Here is a 25,255-nt window from a genome sequence, read left to right on the forward strand (position 1 = left end):
CAATCCTGGCCCACAGCAGGCGCTTGGCAAATGCTTGTCTCTGTGACGGCTGGAGGCTTCTTCCTCTGCTCCCCACTGCAGACAAGGAGAAGGCCTGGGCTCCTGGGTCTGGTAGGTAAAGCTCTGGTTCTCTGATGTTTCCAAGCCCACTCCCCGTGACCTCTCCAGCTATATGAGGCCACCCCTGCTCCCTGTTCCTGATGGAGCCTTCCAGTACCTAGGCCTCCTTCTGCCCCCTCCTGACTGCCACAACCCTCATGTGCCCCCTCCCTCCTTCTCCGAATACTGCCAGCATCCCAGTGGGTAGATTCTGGCTCAGCAGTACCTGCTGCCTGGGCTGGGCACTTCTCTTTATATGTTTAAACTTTCTTTGGTGGAAGAACCCTTGTCCATGCTTCTTATGCTGGAGCCCGATATCAAATAAGCCAAAGCAGAGTTGCCCTAGATGAACCAGGAAACCCGCACACCTCTGCCAAGTTTCCCAGGTGAAAACCACAGATCTTGTTCAACCCTTATACACATAGAAAACTGAAGCCCAAAGAGATGGCCTTGGTCCACTGGGCTGCTACAACAAAATGCCACAGACTGGGTGGCTTATAAACAATGGAAATTTATTGCTCACAGTTTTGGAGGCTGGAAGTCTGAGATCAGGGTGCCAGCATGGTCGGGTGAGGGCCCTCTTCTGGGTCACAGGCTTCATTTATAAGGGCTTCATTTATAAGGGCACTAATCCCATTCTTGAGGGCTCCACTCTCATGACCTCATCACCTAATTACCTCCCAAAGGCCCCACCTCCCAATACTATCACCTTGGGCATTAGGTCTCAACATGTGAATTTTAGGGAGACACCAGCTTTCGGACCATAACAGCGATCTTGCACAAAGAGGGAGCAGCAGGGCGAGGTCGTCATCTCCTGATTCTTGGGATTCTGCCGTTCCTTGCTCCCCACTCTGTTGTGAAGAACAGAGCCAGGGTGTGAGGTTATAGGGGTGTGTGGGGTCTGGCCGAGGTTCACAGGGGGTGTCTGCCGGATATTCCCCAGCTCAGTCAGCAAAACATTTTTTTTCTTCAGGGGAAAGGCATTACAGATATTTTGCCAAGGGAAGTCTAGAAAGATCTGTGGTAAGAGGCTTTTATGTGTATTTAAATCTTTCTGCTTTTGAGTGTCTCTTGGCACCTGTGAGAGGGGGAGTAGGATGGTGTATTAGTCCAGGTCCTCTGAGAAGTAAGCACCAAGATGGGATTAAAAGTGCAAGGATTTTATGAGGGCAAACATTTGTGAGAGAAAATGGTAAGGGGGCTGGGAAGGCTAGGAGAGCCCATCAGACTGTGATGCAAGTGGAGGAGAGAGGGAAGGAAGTTTGGCGGGAAGCGTTCTTGACCACACAGCTGACAGCAAGGAAGCCAGTCAGAAGAATCCATGTCTCCCAGGACCGGGCCTGCCTTAGTATCTCTGCTATACTGGGGCATTGGCTAGAGGGAGCCTGAGGGAAGTCTAGTCTCAGCATAAACATGGCGATGGATTTCAGAGTGTCATGGCGGGGCCCTTGTTCGGTATTGCATCCTGTAATCGGAGCCCTGTGGGACACGTTCTTATGGCCACCCCAGATGGCATGGTGACTCCCATTTTACAGGCAGAATTCCAGAAAAATTCCAGGGTCTGCCTGAAGTCACAAAGCAGAATGAGAATCCTCACCTCTCGACTCTCATCCCAAGCTCCTTCCTGTGTGACGTAAGTCCTCAGTCCAGAGGTGGTTGATGGATTCTTAGTGCATCTGGACTTAGCATCCCAGGTAGGTAAGCAGGGCTGTGTGCTTCAGGGTCAAGAGCTACCTGTCCCTAGATTTGTAATGAGATCACCACCTCAACAGAGGCTGTTCAGGAAAATCCTCAGGGCCACCGTTTATCTGGCGGGGTATTATGAACTTCACAGAAACGTCTCACACCAAATTTAATTGACTTTAATTCATCATAAAGAAAGAAAGTGATTCTGTACTTTTGGAGTAGGAAAGTTAAAAGTTCATGAAATCAGAGGCTTGGAATCTCTGCTCCAAGCCAGGCTGTTGGGCTGTGAGGGACATTTCATTCTCCCCTCTTACAGGATTGCGTTAAAACTCCAACATGACAGGAATTCCAATGGTCAGGACTCCGTGCTCCCACTGCAGGGGGGCACAGGTTTGATCCCTGGTCGGGTAACTAAGATCCAGCCTCTCTACTCTGAATCCAGAGGAACAGAGTAGACTGTTTGCAAAAAAGGACTTGGACCCTCTCAAGAGCTTTCAACCTCAACTTCTTCCACTTGGGATGTGAAATGCTGGTCCTGCCATATCCAAATCTGAATATTGAAAGAATAATTTAAAAAAGAGGATCCAAAATTATATTTTCTCAACTATGAACAAAAAAAAATGCATAGAAAGAAGGAAATATATCACAATACCTAAGTGTTGACTTGGTTACTGCTTGAGGATAGTATTGTAGATGGACCGTATTTATTTTCCTTTTTCCACAAATGAGTATGTAGTTTTAAAAATACATTTATTAGGGTTCCAGTTCTGACTAAGATGGAGTAAACATAGTCTGTCCTTCCACTGAATGCAAATAAAAACCCTGGACAGAATGCAGGAAGCAGCTCTCTGAGGACTCTGAAAAAGAAATGGTAGCAGGTGGACTGGGAAAGGGAACCAGAACTTGGAGTATAAACAATCTGGTGGCGGTCTCCTGTTTTGCTTTTTGCTCCTGTATCTGCTGGCCTGGTCTCAGAGGCAGAGTGAATCCTGGAACTGTGCAGTAGACATGGAAAGAAAGAATTCCAAGAGCAGCCCTGTCTTTCTGGTCTGAGGAGTAGGAAGGAAGGCCTCTTCAGGACATAAAGAGTGAGGGAAATCTCTTTTTTTGTTGTTCTTTTCTCATATAGTCCTGTCCCCGGGCAAGCCTCATATTGAAGTTGAAACTGGGCAGCAGAAGTAGCAGTAACAGTGGAAGCCGGGAAAGCACCTAAAACTCGGAGGGGAATCCTTTTGTCTGACCGAAAGAACTGTGGCTTGAAAGGTGTGTGTCCTGGGGAGGAATCCCCTTGCTTTTTTCTCTCTGTTCGTCCTGTCACCTGTCCCAGAGCAGAACCGGTCACAGAATGTATGCAGGAGAGCAGGGAGACTAAAAGCCCTGATTTCTAGCTGGAGGACCAGGGAAAGGGTGGTCTTGAAACCTGGGGAGTGTGGGAGAAACTGTGGAGAGGAGGAAGCTTGAGAAATGGATCCCATAGGCTCACATGTATGGATCTGACCCTAAACAGTATTCCAATGACTTTGAGAATGAAACTACTATGCAGACCACCCAGGTTTCAGACTGGGCCCTGGGTGGCACAAGCTTAGGGCAGATCTGACTTACGTTGCAAAAGTTTTGAAAACTGATAATTGAACTATGGCCCTGTTAAAAAAACAAAATTCAACTGCGTAAATTTTAAAAATCTTATTGGCTTTATTCAGTGATTCATGAATTGGGAAGTATCCAATCTAGCAAACAGAAAGAGCTCTGAGGAGCCGTACAAAATGAAAGACTTTTATAGGCAAAAGGGAGCAGAAACGAGGACGTTATTCTAGGCAGAAAATCGCATTGGTTATTGCAAAGTTACTTTCCTTTAGGGGATGGCAGGGGTCTATCAGGCAGATTACCTAACTAGTGCTGATCAGGTGATTCCTGTTTGACTGGTTTAATATTCCATTTCTGGGATAGCTGAAACTGTAGTTAAGTCTCAGTTTGGTGATGTGGGGCTTAGCATAAGTGACTCCATTTGGGGCCTGTTGTCTTGTTTTTAACAGACCACAGGAGGCAGACCAGAACTGATCCTAAATGGATCAAATGCCTCCTAAAACAAAGACTCAACATTTTCCATAGGATTTAACCAAGACCTAGAGTCTTACAATATAATATTCAAAATGACCAGGATACAATCCAAAATTACTCTGCATACAAAGAACCAAGAAAGTCTAAACACTGAGATGACCCAAATGTTGGACTTATCAGAAAAAGACCTTAGAAATGAAAATATAGAAAGTCTCAACAGAGAAATAGAAGATATAGAAAATAACCAAATAAAAAATTTTAAACTAAGAAAATACATTAATCAAAATCTGAAAATATATCAGATGGCCTTAGTAGCAGAATGGCAGAGGAAATTCAGCAAACTTGAAGTCAGATCCATAGAAATTATCTGTAATAAGCAGAACATCCACCTCTGCCAAATGCCCTGGTCCCTGGAACATGTGAACGTTACTTTACATGATAAAAGAGAGTTTGCAGATGTAACTGAGGTTATGGACTTTAAAATCCAGACTATCTAGATTATTGGGTGGGCCTAGTCTAATCACATGAATCCTTAAGAGCAGAGATTTTTCTCTGGCTGGATTCGGAGGTGCAGCAGAAGGAAAAGTCAGAGGTATTCAAAGCATGAGAGGGACTCAACCCACTATTTTTGGAGGGGCCACATGGAAAGCATTAAAAGGACTGTGGGCAGCTTCTAGGAGAACAGAGCAGCCCCCAGCTGATAGTTAGTAAGGAAGTGAGGTCTTTTTCAACTACAAGGAACTGAATTCAGTCAACAATCTCAATAAGCTTGGAAGCAGAATCTTCCCCAGAGCCTCCAGTAAAAAACACACATGATTTCAGCCTTAGGAAATGCCTTGATTTTGGCCTTGTGAGACCCTAAGCAGAAGACTCAGTCAAGCCCAGCCAGACTTCTGACCTATAGAAATTGTGAAGTAATAAAAAGGTGCTGTTTTAAGCCACTAAGTTTGTGGTAATTTGTCATAGCAGCAAGAGAAAACTAATACATTTCCCAATATGACTAGCAGTGAGAAGTAGTAAGATATTAATTTAAGTGGATTATGAAAAGTTATATGTATATTATAATCTCTAGTGCAACCTTTAAAAAAAACTATACAAAATTAAAGTGGAATACTTAAAAATATTAATAATTCAAAAGAAGGCAGGAAAAGGGAAATAAAGGGATGAAAAACAGAAAGGACAAATAGAAAACAATAAAATGGTAGACTTAAATCCAAATATCAATATTTTGGGCATAAACACACCAATTAAGAGACAAATTGGATATATTAAAAAAGACCCATCTACATGCTGTCTACAGGAAACACACTTTAGGTTAAAAGTAAATGGATATAAAAAGACGTATCACTCAAACACTACTTAAAACAAAACTGGAGTGGTTATGTTAATGTCAGACAAAATAGACTTCAAAAAATTAAGAAGGATAAAGAGGCAGTGCATATTGATAAAAGGGTCAATTCACCATGAAGACATAACAATCCTAGGTACGTATGCACCTAAAAACAAAGCTTCAAAATACATGAAACAAAAATTAATAGAATTGCAAGGAGATGTACACAAATCCACAATTTTAGTTGGATACCTCAACATTCCTCTCTTAGTAATCAATAGAACAAGTAAAAAGAAAACCAGGAAGAGTGTAAAAGAATTGAAACCACCATCAATCAACTGGTCCTAACTGACATTTATTGAACACTCTATCCACAATAATCTTTTTTCCCCCAAGTGCGTATGAAACATTCACTAAGACAGACCATATCCTACATCATTAAGTAAACATCAACAAATTTAGAAGAAATGAAATCATACAACATATGTTCTCTGACGTTGATGGAATTAAACTAGAAACCAATAACAAAGAGATGGTTGTAAAATTTCCAAATACTTAGAAGTTAAATTACACATTTCTAAATAATACATGGGTTAAGGAGGATATTACAAGGCAAATTAGAAAATGTTTTGAAATGGACAAAAATGAAAATGCAGTATACAAAACTTTGTGGGATGCAGGTATCAAATCAATAATCTAAGTTTCCACCTTAGGAAATTAGAAAAAAGAGCAAAATAAACTCAAAGCAAGCAGAACTATGGAAATAGTAAAGAGCAGAAATCAATGAAATAGAAAAGGGAAGAACAATAGAGAAAATTAAAGACACAAGGTAGGTAATTTTTTAAAAAGATTTTTTAAATTGATAAACCTCTAGCCAGACTAACAAAGAAATAGAGAAGACAAATAATCAGTGTGGAGAATGGAAATGTGATGTCACTATAGACCCTGCAGTTAATAAGGATATTAAGGGAATACTATAAACAATTCCACATGCATAAATTTGACAATTAGATGAAATGGACCTATTCCTTGAAAATCACAAACTACCAAAACTCACCAAAGATGAAATAGATAATTTGATTAATCCTTTAACTATTAATGGAATTGAATTCTTTGTTAAATCCTTCTGAAAAAGAAATCTACAGACCCAAATAGTTTCACTGCTGAAGTCTACCAAACATTCAAAGAAGAAATAACACCAATTCACATATCTCTTCCAGAAAATAGAATAGAAAATACTTTCCAACTCTTCCTTAACCTAATAAAGGGCAACTACAAAAAGACCTATAGCTAACATCATAGTTAATGGTAAAAGACTGAACACCTTCTAAGATTAGGTATACGGTAAGACTTACTATAAAAGCTACAGTAATCAAGATAGTGTGGTATCGGTAAAGAGAAAGACACGTATCAAACAGAATGAAGAGTATGCAAAGGTGCAAAGGCAGCTCAATGCACAAAGGACAGCCTTCAACGAACGGAGTTGAAACTATTAGACATCCACATGAAAAAATATGAACCTCAAACTAAACCTCACACCTTACACAAAAGGATCATGGAAATAAGTGAAAATTTTAAACTCTCAAACATTAGAGAAAATCTTTGTGATATTAGGTTAGGCAAAGTGTTCTCAGACGTGACATCAAAACAACGATCCATAAAAGGAAAAACGGGTAAGTAGCACTTCATCAAAATTTAAAACTTTTGCTCTGCAAAATACACTTTTAAGAGAAATGAAAAGACAAGCTAGACTGAGGAAAAATATTTACAAATCCATATCTGATAAAGGACTTGTATCCAGAATATACAAAGAATTCTCAATATTCAATAGTGAGAAAACAACTCAATTTAAAAACAGGTAAAAAAGTTGAATAGACACTTCACCAAAGAGGGAATGTGGAAGGCAATTAAACACACAAAAAAATGCTTAACATCATTAGGGAAATGCAAATTAAAACCACAATACGCTAATACCACACACCTATCAGAATGGCTGAAATAAAAAATATTGGCAGTTCCAAATACTGGTGAGAAATTGGATCTCTCATAGTGGAAGGCAAAATGGTATTGCCACTCGGGAAATCTGGTAGTTTCTAAAAGTTAAACATAACCTTTACCATACAACTGAGCAATCCCACTCATAAACTTATGTTCACATAAAAACCTATACACAAATATTTGTAGCAGTTTTATTCAAAATCGCCCCAAACTGGAAACAATCCAAATATCCTTCAACGGGTAAAGGTAAAACAAACTGTAGCGCATCCAACAATGGAATACCACTTAGCCATAAAAAGCAACATGTGTGAATCTCAAAGACAGACAGAAAGTAGCCAGTCTCTAGGTGTGACATTCTCTATGATTCTATGTATGTGACAATGTGGAAAAGACAAATCTATAGGGAATGGAGAACAGATAGGTGTTTGCCAGAGGTTGGTGTGGGGCAAAGGTGTGACTGCCAAGGGGCAGTGTAGGGAATTCTTTGGTTGATGGAACTGCCCTGTGTCCTGATTGTGGAGGTAGTTACACGAATGTGTTAAAAAACAGAGAACTTTACACAGGAGAAAGTTAATTTTATGGTGTGTTAATTAAAAATTTTAAAAAACTGAAACAAAAGATATTCAAATAAATTTCTCTTTAAAAATGTTTTCAAAGACATTTTCCACCTGGGTTTCTTCCTGATGGGTTTCTTCAGCTTTGGGGGGGCTCTGCCACACCAGCCCTGGTGTTTGTGGTTCTGTTTATTCATCTGTAAAATGAGATCAGTCTCGAGTAGCGATTTTCCTTCTCCCCCGACCATAAAATTACACCCCTGGGCAGGCCCTTTGCGGAAGTGAGGGTGGGGCAGGTTTGGAGAGAAGGAGCATTTGGCCTCCAGTGGGCTCTGACCCACAGAGCGGTTGTGCTCTTGACTGGCCCATGTACTGTTTGTCTGAAAATCTCTGGATTAGAATTGCTGCTCCTGACCCAGATCCACACACACCTGGGGGGTTTGAACAATCCTGGATTTTAGGGCCCACTCATTTATCCCTTTGGCACATACCCCACTGGACCCCAGCGGTCAGCCAGACCAGGGCACTGGCTCTAATGATCAGCAATCTAAACAAGGCCCTTTGGGGGAAGCTGGAAGTGTGCTCCTCGTTCTAGGAGTCCCAGATTGCGCATGGATTAAACATTGTGCTTAATCCAACAGGAAGTCTGAAAAGGCTTCGAGGTCTAGGCCTCCTTAAAGGCAGGGTCTGAAAGGACTGAAACCATTTTTCTCCCACACAGGATGACTTTTTGGAAGAGCACTTTCTAAGCAATAAAGGGCTGTGCGCAGATCGGGGAGCTGCTGTTGTGAAGACGACTTGCTGGCCCGGGGCCAGCAGGGCCAGAGTATCATTCTTGATGAGAGCTGCTGGTTACACCGAGCACCAAGCACCTACCATGTGCCAGACACCGTGCTAAGGAAGCACTGAATCTTCACGACAACCCTGTGAGGAAAGGGCTGTCATCGCCTGGACGAGGAAACTGAGGCTCCAAGAGGCCCCAGATCACACAGGCAGGAGGTGACAAGGCTGGGTTCTGGTCCCCAGCTCCAGCCTTCTGAGCCGAGGCCTGTGAGAGGAACCTCTGAGCCTGATGTCAGGCCTGCTCTCCACACGTGCCCCGAGATGGAGACCAATACCACCTTTCATCAAAGGCTGGTAGGGGATCTTGCCACGTACAACAGCGCTCAAAAAGAAATGTTTTTAAAGAAATTTTATACAATGGAATGCTTCCTTTGAAAACTATCTTATGCGTAAATCCAGTCTAGAAAACCAGAGTTGAAGGTGGAAGCAGGGTTGGCTTGGGGCCCCCAGGGCTCCTGGAGTACCGCTTGAAGGCTACTTATCCAGTAGGTTGGCACTTACTGTGAGAAGCATGGGAGGTGCCATGATGCTTAAGGCTGGCTTCGTGTTCAAAAGAATGAGGCGGGATTGTGGCAGACTCATTCCTGGGTTGGTCGGTCGCGGGGAGGGCTGCAGAATACCAAGCTTGCCATATGCATTGGGTGCTGGTCCATTTGGTTCACTCTCCCCTCTGGTCAGCAGCTATGAGTTGTCACTCGCAGGGTAGGAAACTTATCTTCACCATCTTACATTTAATAAGCTGAATCTTTAAAGATATGAGTTATAAGATTAAGAGCTGCAGTACCCTTCCTTTTTTCTTGCCCTTAAAAAAGGCATCATCTGGTTTTTCTGTATCAGTGAAAGTAGAATGTTTTAAGTACAGATCTTGGTGTAGGATCAATGGCAGATCTGTACCTCTGACCTGGGGCAGGGGCTGGTGGAATGGCTCACAGGGGAATCATCAGACGGACCTCCTTCTCATAGATGTCGGGGATCACTCCCATGGGGGAGCTGACCATGTGCACAGTGTTCTTGCCAAACAGCTGGAACTCATAGTGGATGAGCTGCTCCCAAAAGCCACTGTTGGGCCGGATGATGGGCCGGCATGACTTGGTCCATGTGTGGGCATCCAGCAGGGACATGGCGTGGTACTTCATGAGATAGGCAAGGCAGAGGGCGGCCGAGCGGCTCACGCCGGCGGCACAGTGCAACAGGGTGCGGCCCTGCTTCACCTCCACGCTGTGGATGTGGTCTGCAATGGGGTCGAAGAAGTCACAGAGACGCGACATGGGTGTGTCAGCCACAGGCACCTGCACGTAGTGGATGTCCTCGTATAAGGTGTTCACCACCTCCACTGAGACGTTGATGACCGTGGTGATGTGGTTGCTGGAGAGCATGAGCTTGTTGTTGGCGGCTACCCCGTTGCTGATATACAGGCTGCTGGTGATCTGTGAGAGGCCGCTGACCGAGGGCTGCCGGAACTGAACTGGGAAGGCACACGGAGATGCTGTCATTGGGCCGGTGGGTCAGCGGCCAGTGAGACATGGACACTGCACCTTCCTGCTAGGCTGTGTCCGTAGAAAACTGCAAGGAGGGAGAAGGGACAAATGAGGAGCCAAAGTTCTGTCCCCCCACTTAACATAATTCAGTGGCTGCCCACTGTCACGATGAGATGGAGCCCCTAAGCTTGGCTGTCAAGGCCATTTGTGGCCCAGCTCCTGCCCATCTCTTCAGCCTCCTGTTAACCTTTCCCGCGTCCTGAAGGGCTCGGCTGGGCTGAGCCACTTACAGTTCCGTATGGACACTGGTCCTTTCTGGCCCAGGGCCTTTCCTGCTCTCATCCTAGAACCCCCTTTCCTTACAAGCCTGTCAGGTCCTAATCTGTTCCATTCAGCAGAGGACTGTTGAGCATTGGGATCTTAGCCAAGGGTCACTTCCTGAGGGAAACCTTCCAGAACTACACCCCTCACCCATATATGATCAAGTCCCAGCTCCAGGCAGGCCCTATGTGCCCTGCTTCCTAACATTTCCTGAAGAAGTGCTTTTGCCGTGATCTATCTGTGAGTTCTCTTGGGATATCACTGTGTCTATCTTCACTCCTACTATATCACCAGTGCCCAGTTGCGTGTCCCCACAAGTAGGTGCTTAAAAATATTTGCTGAATGAAGAAATGACTCCAACAACCACAACTCTGCCTCCTGAGAGGTTTTCTGGAAAAGATGAGGTCTCTGGCCATGTTTCTCTAGAATTTTGGGGAGGAGCTGGGTGGAGGTGAGGGTGGTTCTTAGGCTGCTGGAGAGGAAGGCCAAAGGCTGCATAGACAAATCCTACCTGCCAGTACCCCAGAGTCCAATGCAATAGGCTTACCCCAGGTAGGGCAGATGGGGCTCGTTTGTTCTAAAAGTCTTGTGAGGGTAGGGGAAAAGCCCCACCCCCAACCTCACCCAGTTGGAAGCCTAAATGCTAAGGAATGTTCCGGATCCTCATCATCTGAAAACCTAGAGAGAAATGGACTGAGGGCCCCCAAAACTAGTACCCAGTGGGCAACAGGAATAGAGGAGACTGCTGTTCATCACAGGGACAAAAAGTGTGCAGAGGAGATACTGCTCTGCAAGGTGAGGGTAGTAATGAGAGGAAAGTCATTTTCATGCTAGTCAAGAAATATTTATCAGGCACTGTAGTAGGTACTGGGGATACTGAAATGTACAAGTCAGCCATGCCCCCCCCCCCCCAGAACTCAAAGTCTAGTGGGAGAGACAGACATTAAGTAGGCAATTATGGGCGCAACAGAGTTGGAAAATAGGGATAACAGTGCCTACCTTGTAAGAATCTTCTGAGGATTACATGAGGTAACCCGGGTAAAGTGTTTAACAACAGGGCCTGGCACATTTATCTACAAATGATAACTACTGTTGCTGTTGTTAGGGAAGTTAAAATGCAGGGCATTATGGGAATGAAGAATAATGGTATTTATTTCAGGCTGGGGCTACGGAGTTGCGAAGATCGCCTGAAGAAATGACACAAAGATCTGAAGAACGTTTAGCGTGAGGGGGAGGGAGAGGGAGAAAGAGCGACTCGGCAGCATCTCAGTTTCACCATTTTATAGCGTACAAAGCCTTTGGTTCGATCTCCAAAACAGCATAACGAGCCGGTGTCTGGAGTTAATATCTCCATTTTACACACGGGGAAGGTGAGGCAGAGTGGGGAAAAGGACCTGTCTAGGGTCACAAAGCAAGGTTCAAAAGCCGGTCTTTCTGGCCTCATTATGTGTGGGAAAAGTGGGCAAACACCTCGGAGTTTTCGTTAATACTGGGTTATAAACGTGGAACAAAGTCCAAGGGTTGACGGGAGAAAGGGGCCGCTTCCAGGGCTGAGTCAGGTAGGTTTCCTGGGGAGTTGGCGTTGGAATGGGCTTCTTCGCCCGCTCAGTGTCAAGACCTCGGTGTCTTACCTCTCTCTCGCGGGCGGGAGGGCAGGTTAGTTCAGGAAACAACCTTGGGCGAGGGTCTCCAGGTGAGAGAAGACCGGTCACGACCCAGGAGCCACAATCCCCGCCGGCCCGGTGCTCCGGTTTCCATAGCAATGGTCCCTCGTCGCGGGGAGGAATGGGCCGTGCTGGGTCTCCGGAGAAACCCAGGCCTCGTCTCCCCGTCCCGGAGCTGCCCCGCCCGGATTCACCCGGTTACCCGCCCTGCGATCACGCGGGGACCACAGCAGTCCTAGTCAAGAAGTAGGGTCTGCTCTGCGCGCTGCAACCAGCAGCTTGTCACCCAGCCAGTCTCCATGGCAACACGCCGGGCCGCACCACGGCAGCCGCCGAGGGACAATCCTGCCGCGTCCGCAGCCTTCCGGGCTTTGCGCACAAGGCCCGCCCACCCCACCCCCCAATCCTCCACCCTGGTCCCGCCTTCCTCTCGCGTCTCCCGGGCAACGCGCGGTGTATGGCGCCTCGCGTCTGCGCAGAGGCTCGCTCCGCGTCTGCGCCAGCCTACAGAGCTTGGGTACCGACCTGGCTCCCGTTCTCCAGTCGCTCCCAAAGGTGGAAGAAGAGAATCCTGCAGTTAGCCAGCAGCCCAGGCCCTCCGTCACATGGAACCTAGGCTCGCCCATTGCCTGTGCGGTGGCCCCCCAGGCGACCACCAGTTCTGGCACCAGCCCGGCCTCGGCCTTCTTCCGGCGCAGTAGGCTTGGCAGCCTCCCCGACATTCACGTACGGACCAAGCCGCAGATCTGCTTCCTGCGGCCGCGGACCGCTCAGCCGCCGGTGCTCTTCAGGTGCGGCCCGGGGGCCCAGAGCGTTCATCAGAGCCCGGGCCGCCCGGGGGAGCCGAACTCCCTCAGACCCCTGCTCCCTAAGCCGGCCGCGGGGACCTTGGCCCTGGCTCTCCAGAGCCTCGGGCCCTTCAGAGCCCGGCCCTTTCTTAGACCCCAGGAGAGTCTGAATTTCCCAGCCCAGCGCCTCGCCCGCCGTGGAGCCCGAACGCCCTCAGTCCAGACTCCAGGGGAGTCTGGAATTCCCACCTCCAACCCACATATCCTCCGAATCGCCGCGGGCCCGGCCCTCTAGTCTACCAGGTTTGACGTCGTGTATCCCGAGGGTCCCTAGCGCCCTCTGGGCCGAGCCTTGAACTTCCTTAGAGCCTGATGAGGCGCAGGTCCCCTCAGGCCTGACACTCCCCTCCTCAGCCTCTAGTTTCCGCAGTGGCCCAGGGAAAGCCCCCAGTTCCCTCAGCCGGGCCCCAATCCCCACAGACCCCAGTTTCCCCTCCCCTCCTCCATTTCACAGCCCCCTCACAGCATCCTCCAGCCTCCCACAGAGGCCTTGCTTTGGAAAGCAATTTGGTTCAAAATGATCATTATTTATTACTTGAAAGGGAATATTTCCATAAAACTGCCTTTTTCCCCCCTTCCCAGGAAGTAATGGTAAATTTGGTGCACCACTGAGTGGGTGAAGACTGTTTCATGTGTCTTTAAGTATTTTAGGTCTTTTTTTTGTTTTTCTAATGGAATTTGGGAGACTTGTTTTGTGAGCATCTTGATCTCTAAACTAGCCTTTTCCAACCCCTCATGTCTTTGCTGTCAGAAAAAGCATAAATGGGAGATAACGGGTGTTTGTTTCTACTAGTTTTTAAATGTAAAAACATTCATAAAACCACAGTTCCAAACTGGCTGAAAATGAATTAGGAAAAACAAATTTTAATCCTTCAAAATGTTTTATCCTTTAAAAATTGTCCTAGTTTTTGTCCTATCAAAATAATATACACTTATCATAGAAAAATCAGGCAAGGAAAATGAATGGCTAGAGACAATCACTGTTACCATTTTGGTGTATATTATTCCAGATCTATTCATATATATGTACTGCAACATGCTTACACATTTTTTTTGTGGGGGGGTGGGGGGGGTATATGTCACAAAAAAGTTTACTATTTTGTAATCTTTTTTCCCCCACCCAATACACTTTGGATGTCTGTTTTATTCATAACTGCATAATATTTTATTGTATGACCTAACCACAATTTATTCATTTGCTTCCCTATCGTATATTTAGGTAGTTTCCACATTTTAGAAAGAAAATATTATGAGTAATTATTTTTAAGTGGGCAAAAATATGTATGTAGTTGCAAAACCACTTCACGGTGTCACCAAATTATCAAAAAGTGAAAACTCAAGGCCTGGTATTATCCATTTTTGACCAATTCCTCATTTTGACCAAATTGTTATCTCTAGTTTGTCCTGGAGCACCTGGCTCCATTCCATCACCCCCATCCCAACTTCTGCCTCTCCCTCTCCAGAGTCTCCTCAAGTCCTTGTCCACCCCAAACTTCCTTCACTTTTCTAGACTTTTCCCAAACCCTTTTCCCTTAGAATTCCCCCATCAACCAACCTAACCTCTGTCCAAACACTTTATTCTCTTTTTTCCTGTTTCCTCTGACCTCCCCCACCCAGATCCCCCTTAGACCTAGGCTTGAGCAGTGCCCCCCCATCTCAACCCCCCTCAGATTCATCCCTCTGACTTTGCTTCTTTCATCTAAGACCCTCGCCTCCCATTTCAAACTGCGTTTTCTTAAGATGACTGCTCCTGTGGACAGTTCTGAATCCCTGTTGACACTTCTCTTGTGGATTACTTTGACCTTTCTACATCCTTCTCAGGATGGTTTTCCCTCTCAGCATCCAAGAAACACCCATTTAGCGCACATTTCCTACAAGAAGAAACCTAGGCCTACTCCCTTGCTCCTCTGACAACTATGACAGGGTGATGCCTCTCCCAAGAAACTTGGGGAAGCCTCAGCCACTACCCCAGGATCCCATCAGATCAGGTCCTGTCCTAGCCCTGGCCTAGCCATCAAGCCTGTACCACCTTCTCCTCCCTCTCCAGCTTAATGAATTCCAGTGAAGCAGCAGTGAAAAAATTTTTACCCAAGAGCCACTTATCTCGGGTGATTATTCGTGACAACCTCAGTGCACAACGAATCTATGAGATGGAGGTAAAGTTGTCACAAGCTTTTGCATTAGAGGGTGTTAGTGGCTTGATCCATGTTCATTTCATTCTCCCCAAAACCTTGCGGGGAGATCACAGATCTTAGAGGTGATAGGAAGCCATCAAAATACTCTAATACAAGCCCATTTTACAGAGGAGGCAGTTGAGACTCAGGGTTACTGATTTGCCCAAGGCGTCACAGCTGTTCCTGGGCTGAGGGAACCAAGGAGGACTCCATGTCTCTTGGCTCCGGTGGCATTTTTTTCCCTCAAAGTACATTAGCTTTCTATTTAGGGACTCCCTGAATGGATTCCTACTATCTCCCATAAAAAGAAGTCTTGGCACTTGAAGTGGCATTGACACCATTTGGTCATTTTTTTCCTTCAGGGATTATCCCCCACTTTCCACATGAGAACTGAGGCTCTTCTACTTTTTGTTTATGGACAAGAAGGGTTTGACCTGCTTACCCAGAAGCCCTCAGAAGAAGAGGGAAACCGCAGCATCATCATCCCACAGACCCTGATTAATTCATTAAATACATCTTTGGGGCCTGCTTGGGACAGGCACTGTTTTGGGCACTAGGAAGAGGCTAGTGAACACGATGGACTCTGAGAATGTACTTGTTTCTTCCAGCAGAGCAGGCAGCCCAGAGTTGAGCTGCTGTCCCCTTCTTGACTCTGTTGAACCTCCCTCCATGTTCCAGGACCAAATCTGGATGGGCGCATGGGATTCTGACATTGAAAACAGTGGGAAAGATGTAAGAGATGGTGTCAGATCCTCTTAAGGGTCACAGAGACCAAAAGAAGACTGGAGGCCTGGATGTTTCTCCCTCTGCTAAACTTCCAGTGGCGTGGTGTAGTGGAAATAGGGTGGACTTGGACATGGGCAGGCCAGCTTTGTGTGAACTTGGGGAGTCACTTTTCCTCCAGGACTCTTTTCTCATTTGTAAAATAGGATCTGTTGGGATCCTCTCAGTTGCAGGTGACACAAACTGAACTTGAACTCGTTCAAGCAAAATAGAGAATGATGAATTTACATAATCGAGGGTAGATAGGGCAGGGTCACCAATGTTTGGGATGAGAGATGGCAGGGGCTCCAATGCCATTGGATGTGTCTTCCACTCTCCCTATCAGCTCCCCTTCTGCTTCTTTCTGCATGTTGGCATCGTCATCAGGCTGGCTGTCCCTGGGGAGCATGGCCACAGGAAACCCTGGCTTGTAGCCCAGAAAGGAAATGGAGTGCTTCCACTGTTGGTCAAGTTAGACAAATCCTGGAGAAGGACTCCAGTTGGCCCAAGTTGGGTCACGGGCCCATCCATGCCCCAGTCACTGTGGTAAGGTAGTGTAGGCTACTCTGACTGGCCCAGGATGGGTTGGGGGCCAACCCCTATAACCAGTGGATTTGGAGATATTGCACCTCTGGTAGGTGGGGTGAGGATCTGTGAGATATAACTGGAAACTCTCTTGAGTTGGCTTTATATGTGCCATCCTCCAGCCATCCAGAAGGTCTCCTTTTGAAGCCGTATTGAGCCCTTACATGTTTTGGGTACACAATGTCCATTATGTATTATTATCCCATTTAATAGTTCAGCAAACTGAGGCTCAGAGATGGAGTAACTTCACTAAGGGCTGTCATTGTGGACTTGCAAACCCAGGTCTGACTGACCATGGTGCAGGATGTTCTCCCTAAGGACAGGGACTGTCTTCTCTGTAGACCCAGTGACTTGCTGAGGGCCCAGCTTGTAGGAACTCAGTAGATTTGAGAGGCTTGAGTGGCAGCGTGGCAGTCTTTCTCTCTCTGCTGCAAAGTGCTCCCAGCTTTGGCTAGCCACTGGCTTCTCAGGGCCTCCAGGAGGGCAGCTAAGAGCTAGTGTCTTGGGAATCCTCTGAGCAACGCTCTGAGAACAGTGGATGATGGCTGGTATCCCTTTATCTATGGCCACAGTTCTCAACCAGGACAGCTTTGCTCCTCAGGGACTCTGGCGCTGTCTGGAGGCCTTTTTGGTAGCACAAGTGAGAGTGGGATGGTGCTACTGGCATTTAGTAGGTGGAGGCCAGGGATGCTAATGCTGCTGAATATCTTACAATGCACAGGCCAGCCCCCCGCCACAAAGAATTGCCTGGCCCCGTGTCAGTAGTACCAAGGTCAAGAGACCCTGATCCATAGTAAAAGTGCAATCACTCTGTGCCTTGCTTAGAAATATCTGGGCATGTGTCCCACCTTCCTGACTACGTTGTAGTTGCTGTGAAGACCTGCAGCTGATTTTTCATAGTATCCTCTCCACAGCTACCTCATTGGAATAAGTAAATGAATAAGACAAAGGATATGCCTTCCCAAAGCTAGCAGTCTTGTTAGGGACAGGGTAGAAATGGTAGAATAGAATAAATAAGTAGAGTTCAGTGTGACATAGGGGGTGTCACCAACAATATATGGGGGGCATCAAGTGAGTAATAGGGACTGGGTGATAGGAGTTAAGGAAGGGGGTTTACAAGATGCACCCTTTCTCCTCCTCCCCTCCCCTCTCTTTCTCACCACTCTTCAAATAGAGATGTTAGGTCAAAATCAGGCTCTGAGGCTGCAGACTGTCAGAAGGTACCATAGGAGTTACCTAGCTCAATGCCCTCACTTTAAAATAGGGAAACTGAGGCTCCCTGTGAGCCAAGTTGTTGATGAAATATTGGGTCCAGCTGGCTCCTTTTCCACCCTCATATCCGGAGCACAGATACCTCTCTTACTGTGAAGTAGCTTCTTCATCCTAACCTCATCTCTGTTTTTTGTAAGACAAGAGCTTCAGACAAGACCAAGAAAAAGATGGGCCACTTGTATGACCACCTGAAAAAAAAATTCATGACAGACCAGCTCAGAAAGCTGGGGCGCTGGCGACGGGAATCCATGAATGTCCGGCAGTACCTGGATAGCATCCGAGTGTACAAGGAGCCTAAGAAGAAAGACCAGCCACCCTAGTCAAGGTAGAGTGATCTGCCCTGGGGCCATGACGACACTAGGTGGACGGGAGAAGAGCTGGAAGGGAGCCAGTCTACACCGTTGTAGAACAACAATAAATGAGACCAGTGGACAATGGAGCACAAAACCCCTTAGCAATTCTAATATTTCTTGCCCTGTCCTATCCCCTCTTTTCTGGTGAAGGTGATTCTGATAGTCCTGTAGCTGCCCAAGTGGAAACGGCTGAATCGAACCGGCTTCCAAGGTTAAGGCATGACCTTTGGTACCCACATATCTGTTACAATGCCAGGCCAGGTGCGCTGGGACAGTGGTACCTTGGATGGGAAGGGCTGGGTAATGCTGCTGCCTGGCATTCCAGTGGTAAGGAGTCAGGGTGGGGCATCAGGCAGACCTGGGTTAAGGTCTATTTCTGCCATCCATCAGCTGTGTGACTTTGTAACCTCTCTGAGCTTCTGTTTCCTTATCCTAAAGAATGGGGAAGTAGTGCGGAACCTACCTCCAAGAACTGGCATGAGGATGTGGAGCGCTTGGCCCGGGGCCTGTCATTCTCAGTGGCTCTCATCACGATGCCTGCAGTTAGCTTCCAGCCTTGTCAGTCCCCACCTCCTGGCCTGCCTGCTATCCTAGCTACGCCCTGACTGCCCATGACATGCCTTTACTTGCTCAGGCTCCTCATCTAGAATGCCTCTTCAGCTCCCCAGGGCTCTCAGGAAGCTCTCTGCATCCTTCAAGCCTTATCTCAATGCTATACCCCCCACCCCACAAGCTTCTCTGACCGTCTTCTGCCTCCTGCCTGCCCCTCCCCCACCCTGCCCAAGCCACATGGGTTCCCCTCCACTCTGAACTTGGCTTACCTGGGGTGGCTTCACTCTGCCTTCCGTGGTGGATGTTTGGGTATTTGTCCCAGCCCTTGATTAGACTGTACAGTCTTTGACAGCGGGGGCCAAGGATCCCCCAAGATTTAGTTCAGGCCTCTTCCGTGCCATTTCCCCCGCCCAGCCCCACCAGAAAAGGCTGCTTCTTCCTGTGCCAACACATCTGTCTGCACTGAGCATGCGGTTGGCCATTTCTTGTTGCTCCCTGTCTCCCTGACCACGTTGTGAATGTCTTGATGGCCAGGATGCTGACTCGTTCATCTCTGCAGCCACAATGCCCAGTAACATTGAGTAGTCACTCTATGTTTTTTGAATAAATGATCATTCCTTTGTTTAATTACAGCTTCAGCACAGTGCACAGAGTAAGGGCCTAGTACATATTTTTTTAAGTTAACTGAGTCCTCTCACTTTACAGATGAGGAAACTGAGGCCCAGAGAGGTGACCTGACTTGCCTAAGGTCATGCAGCAAGTTAGTGGCAGAAAACTAGAAGCAGGTTTCCCGACTGCTGTGGAGTGGTCATTCTGCATCACCACAGTTGCTAGGTAAGGACCTCAGTCCTCTTGGTGGCTTTCAGAAGCCTTCTTCATTCACCCTCGTCCTCATCCTCATCCAGTTGTGGGGAACCAGATGTCCATGATGCTTTTACTTTCCCTTTTTTTTTTTTTTTTGGCCACACTGCGCGGCATGTGGGATCTTATTAGTTCCCCAACCAGGGATCAAACCCACACCCCCCTGCAGTGGAAGTGCCAGATTCTTAACCACTGGACCGCCGGGGAAGTCCCCAATTTTCTCTTTTAATGGTCTTCTTTTGAAAACATGCTACTTTTCAGTGGGAGCCCAAACAGATTTTTCTAGGTTTTTGTCTGTTTTCTTGGCTGAGCACAACTGATTAGAATAATTGACTTTAAATATTAAAATTTTATTATGCAAGCAATATGACCACATTTGCCCAAAACAAAAATTCTTCTATTAGATCAACCACTGCTAGCATTTTGATTTGTTTCTTATATTTTGTATATTCATTTCATTTCAACAACAGTCTTTTTCCTTGGCACTGTACCTAGAGAAGGGGAAAGCGAGGCTTTGGGGATCCTGGTGTCTTCAGAGGGCCCACAGAGCAGCCCCAGCCCCTCTTTTCTCCAGAGTATCCCCAGGAATTCTCCACCTACTAGATCTTCCCTAATGCAGCCTCTCTGAGCTGCACCCCAGTCTAGCCCCTGGCCACATGCACCCTTCTTCCCTAGACGGCTGGCCTTGGCAGAGGGTCTTTGCATCCTCATGCTGTGGCCCAACGGACTGGGGGACCCCTGGGGGTGGGGCGGGTGGGGGAGTTGGGATGTGAACCTAATAAGTCAATTTATAAGCCACTAACTCATCTCAGACTGTGTGGACTTAGTCTTCCCATTTTTGCATGAAAAAACCAGAGGATGTTGCATTTAAGTAAGGAACAAGAAGTGATGAAATTCTGGAGAAGCCGCCTAATTGTTGAGAGAAAAAAAAAATAAAAGGGAAGGAAAATCAGTGAAGGAAGAATGGAGGAGTGTTGAATGGGAAGATATTATTTGAGAAAAAGAATCTTGAAGCTAAGGAGGGCCTTAGGGATTCTTTAGTCCAGAGGACACACACACACACGGAACTCTTTTTTTTTTTTTTTTTAACATCTTTATTGAAGTATAATTGCCTTACAATGGTGTGTTAGCTTCTGCTTTATAACAAAGTGAATCAGTTATACATATACAATATGTTCCCATTTCTCTTCCCTCTTGCATCTCCCTCCCTCCCACCCTCCCCATCCCATCCCTCTAGGTGGTCACAAAGCACCGAGCTGATCTCCCACACACGGAACTCTTAGTTCAAATGAAGTCTCACCTGGAAGCCCATTCCAGTAAAACCACTGACATATTCACATTTATTGAGCACTCATATTCCAGGCACAAGGCTCAGCTCTTTTCAAACATGAGTCATTGATTCCTCCCAACAACAAAGTAAGTAATTTTCTTAGCCCTGTTTTATAGATGAGAAACTGAGGCTCAGAGAGCAAGAATCCCGCCTAAGATTGGGCAGCTAGTAAGTGACAAAGCCCACCTCAAGCCTGTCTCATCCAAAGACCATCTCCTAAGTGCCATGTGATAAGCTCCCAATCTTTATCACTCTAGTTGGAAGTAGAGGCTGGGGACCCTGAGCCCTCGGGAGCATGAGTTCACAGACGGTGATGTGGCGCCTCAGCTGTGTCGTCAGCTACCTGAGGTTGGCTGTTTCACAGACAGCTGGACTAAACTCCAGGTCCCCCTTCTACCAGGTAGCTAAGGGGAACTTGTCACCCATTCCGGGATGGACAGACTGTTAGGGAGAGTTAGGCTACGTTAGCTGTGGACGAGGCACATGCCCACCCAGGAAGTGGAAGAACAGAGCACAGGAGTCCTGACCATTGCCCATTAGCTATGTAAAGATGTTTTCAGTTTTGTCCTCAGGAAACCTTTGTGGAATATCCTTTGTGTCTGAAGAACCATGCTGATGGCAAGGGGCAGATGAATGATACTCTTTTAATGGGATTGAGTGTTTTGGATGTACCTTTAGTTCTTGCTGAAGACACATTTCCTTCCCTCCTCCCCTTTCACCACATGCACGTCACTCCTTTAGGGTACTTGAAAAGCCTTCCCAGTTTAAAAATCTTGCTAGGTGCACAGTGAACCTAGTTCCTTCTCCAGAGTTTCTCCATAACCTGGAACAAAAGGAGGGAACTTCTGTTTACCAAGCACCTGTTACACGCAAGGCATTTTATATCCTACCTCACTGAGTCCTCACAACTGTACTCTTCAGGTATCACGCCCACTTTTAAGGTGAGGAAACCAAGGCACAGAGAGGCTAAGGAACTTGCTTGGAGTCGCTAGGTTTGAACCAGGGTGTGAGACGCATAAGGCGTGCTCTTTCCACGCCACCCGGCCGCCCCAGTGATGCTCGGCTTCATTGCATGCACCGCCCTCAATTTCAGCCATTGTCAGCTGCAGGAACTGCTCTGTGAGGGATGCCCATTCATGGCCCTGGACCCTGACTTTCCTCCTAGGCTACCACTGTTGGCCATGTGGTCAGTGACACGGCAGGGAGGAATTCTTGGGTGAGGACTTGTTCTCTTCATGGCATGTCCCAGCTCCAGGCTGTCAGGCAGGGGCAGTGGCTTCAGATCCCAGCAGGTGGATGTGGAGCAGCCTACCAAGGGGCTAGGCAGCTAGAATTATAGGGGCAGTTAGGGAGCAGGGGAGGCAGTTGCAGCTAAGAGTGATCCCAAATTTCTTACATATCCACCCCATCCATCTATCCACATACCCATCCACCCATCCACTCACTTATCCATCTGTCCATGTGGCACTTCACCCCACAATCAGAACACAAAGGTGGAGAAACTGATTTTCTTGTTTGCTGTGACACCTCTCACTTCTCCCAATCATTGTGGGGAAGCGGGGTGACCTGCCAACTGGTAGTGCCTCTGCCCTGATTCACTCCAACCTTGGGCAAGTCACATCTCCGCGCTGAGAGTTTGGGGAGCTGGAAAAACCTCAGAGCTGCCTGATGCAGGCCATTTCTCTTATTTCATCAACGGGTGACAGAGGCAGAGAGTGGGGAACTGACTGGCCAAGGTCAGATAAGGAATTAGTGTTGGATTTGGGACTGGATGCCAGGGTGCTGCCACTCATTTGTAAAGTGGGAATGGGAATCCTGGCTCTCCTCACTTCCTGGGATTGTAGGGAGGACCCCACAAGATAAGTGGTGGGAAAGCGCTTTGAGAAGTGAGGTCACCAGGGCAGAAAGTCCCAGAGATGCAACCAAGGCCCCAACTGCTGGGCCAGCACAGATCCCACAATGACCACAAGGGGTCAGCAGACGCATGTGCACTCAGCTGGGATCTGCTGGAAGGCACATACCTGTGAGCCAGGGCCTGGGAGGGAGACCAAATCATTTAATTCCTGGCGACCCCTAGCACAAACAAGAGGATGGATGCATCCCAGCCCAGCCCATTGTTGAATTGGGAAGTGTTACTCGGGTATTACAATTCAGAGCCTCGTCCAGCCACTGACTCGGGAACTCTGCAGGGCTTTGAGGGCTGAGCCAGGAGCAGGCCTTGACTGGGACGCCCTGTCTCCCCCAGTAACCTTTCTCTGGGCTTCAGCTCTCTCACCTGCAACTGTTCCAAGGGGGGTGGTGCTGGTGGCTGATGTCTGCACTTCCTTCTGTTCTCAAGCCTGGGATGTGGCACAGAGCTTTGCACACATAATGCTCCATAAATGTCTGCTGAGTAATGTTTACTCAGGAGCAACTCCTGCCCCGAGCAAAGCCAGAAAAATCCAGGTCAGCTTGTGGCCACAGATACAAATGTAGATGCTGGTTTGTGTCTCCTTTACCTAGGAAAAGAGATGCACAAGCTAAGAGGGAGGCAGGGCTGCATGTAGCTAAGAGCACAAATTTGGAAGGAAGGCCTCAGTTCAAATCCCAGGTCAGCTGCTTTGCAGCTCTATGCCCCTGAACAAGTGCCCTGTAAAATAAGTCGGTGTAGATTTCCTCTGGTGTTATGCAATTAGATCTGGCTTACCTCTTGTCCCTTTGCCGAATGAGAATATCTGGCTGGAAGCTCTGCGTAGGGCAGAATGTGAAATAGCAGAGTCAGGAGGGTTGTGTTCTGTGGTGCCGACATCCACTCTGCCACCCCTTGCTGACCTCAGGTGTTTCATTCAGTTTCTTTAGAGAAGAGACATACTGTTTTCCGCCTGGGAGAAATGTTACCTGCACATTGCAAACTTCAATGTAGAGAGGGGTAGGGCAGTGGGTTGGAGCAGTTATCCTCCCACCAACCCCGCCCCCACCCCCCCCCGCCGTGCCTGCTCCAGGTTGTACGTGAGTCTATGTTTATTATACACTGAGCAGATATAAAAGGATATTGGAAAATATGTGTACAGCATACAAATAATACAAGAGACCCATGGGCTCACAAACCTGTTTGAGGAATAAAATCCCCCATTTTAGTTCCCTGTTCTTGCTCCTACCCTCTGTCATAACCTGTTGACTTTGAGCCCAAAGCCTCCCTGGATTCTCTCAAGCCAGCTGGCTCCTACCTCCCCTTTAGCTGGCTTAGACAGTGTTCTCAGCTGCTGCTTCCACCTGTTTTGCTCATAAGAGCTCTCATCCTCTTTCCATATTCTAAGCACTTGTTGAAATCTCTCATTCATCAGTGATCCATCTTTCTTTCTACCTTTCTTTCTTTTTTTTTTTTTGGCCATGCCACACAGCATGCGGGATCTTAGTTCCCCGATCAGGAATCAAACCCGTGCTCCCCGCAGTGGAAGCTCGGAGTCCTAACCACTGGGCTGCCAGGGAATTCCCTCAGTGATCCATCTTTATTTAAAATTGAAACACCCCCAACATGGCCTTCCCAAGCCCTCTTAACTGTTCTCTTTTTCTCCATGGCATGTCACCTTCTAAATGATTTATTTGGTATATTTCTGTCTCTTCTTACTAGAATGTAAGCTCCAGGATGGCAGGAATTTTTGTCAGATTTCTTTCACTGCTCATTCATCAGGGCCTAGAAGAAGACTTGGCATATGATATGAATTCAATGAACATTTGTTAAATAAAGTCTTCTTTCTATCTCTATTGCTGTTGAATGCTTAGTACTTCTGGAATTTTTTATACTTTTGTTTCAGTGGGGTCTCTTTGGGTCTCAAGAAAGATGGAAGGCAAACATGGGTTCTTGTTAGATACCATGAGCTAAAAGTCTCAGTGTCAGTGGTCCTTAATGTGGAGGGATCATGGACCCCTTTAAGATTATGATGAAACCTACCACAAATCGGCACTTACACTTAAAATTTACATATAATTTATGAAAACCATACACTTCATCTTAAGGACCTGTTCTCTTAGAACATTTCTGGAAAGATGTGTAGAAACTATCAATACACTAGCCCCAGAGAGGGGGAAGAGGGGAGTTCTTCTTTCATTATGTATCCTGTATACTTCAGTTTTATATAGTGCAAGCATTACAATTTCAAAGTTTTAGAAACCAGTTAAATATTTTGAAGAAACCTATGTTCTAACCCCTTGAGGTGATCACAAGCTCACATGTGTTCAGGGGCCAGGGAGGTCAGTGCACGTGGCTTTAGGACAATAGGCAGAGGTGGGAGCTGTGGCTAAATGGAGCTTGCACACCCCACCCCAAGATGCTTAAATGCAATGGCATGAAAAACATGGTGTTGATCAAACTTTTCTGGCCTGTTCTTTTTTTAAAATATATTTATTTATTTTTATTTTTGCCTGCGTTGGGTCTTCATTGCTGCCTGCGGGCTTTCTCTAGTTGTGGCGAGCGGGGGCTACTCTTTGTTGCTGTGCACGGGCTTCTC

The 25,255-nt window shown here is 46.8% G+C and overlaps 3 protein-coding genes across 4 annotated transcripts in view; 2 read left to right on the top strand and 1 right to left on the bottom strand.

Annotated features, from left to right (window-relative positions):
- Positions 1-3,453: 3,453 nt before the first annotated feature.
- DUSP18 (dual specificity phosphatase 18) lies at positions 3,454-12,350 on the bottom strand. The gene is made up of 2 exons (XM_082417315.1): positions 11,999-12,350; positions 3,454-10,131 (listed from the first exon to the last, which is right to left on the bottom strand). Exon 2 carries the CDS (start codon positions 10,059-10,061, stop codon positions 9,495-9,497), a length of 567 nt encoding a protein of 188 aa, XP_082273441.1. The 5' UTR covers positions 10,062-10,131; positions 11,999-12,350; the 3' UTR covers positions 3,454-9,494.
- On the top strand, positions 11,955-24,805 carry LOC309639620 (uncharacterized protein C5orf52 homolog; the record flags this gene model as incomplete). Its single annotated transcript, XM_082417027.1, has 5 exons — positions 11,955-12,023; positions 12,128-12,822; positions 14,927-15,035; positions 17,810-17,997; positions 24,379-24,805. The coding sequence occupies 4 exons, from the start codon at positions 11,955-11,957 to the stop codon at positions 17,990-17,992; spliced, it is 1,056 nt and encodes a 351-aa protein (XP_082273153.1). The 3' UTR covers positions 17,993-17,997; positions 24,379-24,805.
- Positions 17,883-25,255, top strand: part of OSBP2 (oxysterol binding protein 2) — a 162,078-nt gene continuing 154,705 nt past the window's right edge. The window contains exon 1 of one of the 2 annotated variants that reach the window (XM_082417259.1): positions 17,883-17,997. Coding sequence is in view for 1 of the 2 variants with exons in the window: in XM_082417257.1 (XP_082273383.1) it covers positions 19,329-19,411 (83 nt within the window). In the remaining variant the exon portion in view is untranslated. Of the gene's footprint in view, positions 17,998-19,282; positions 19,412-25,255 lie in introns of those variants that run through there. The other variant, XM_082417257.1, reaches the window with a different exon arrangement.

The sequence above is a fragment of the Balaenoptera physalus genome (genome assembly GCF_965194825.1).
Source record: "Balaenoptera physalus genome assembly, chromosome: 12".
In the NCBI taxonomy this organism is placed as follows: domain Eukaryota; kingdom Metazoa; phylum Chordata; class Mammalia; order Artiodactyla; family Balaenopteridae; genus Balaenoptera; species Balaenoptera physalus.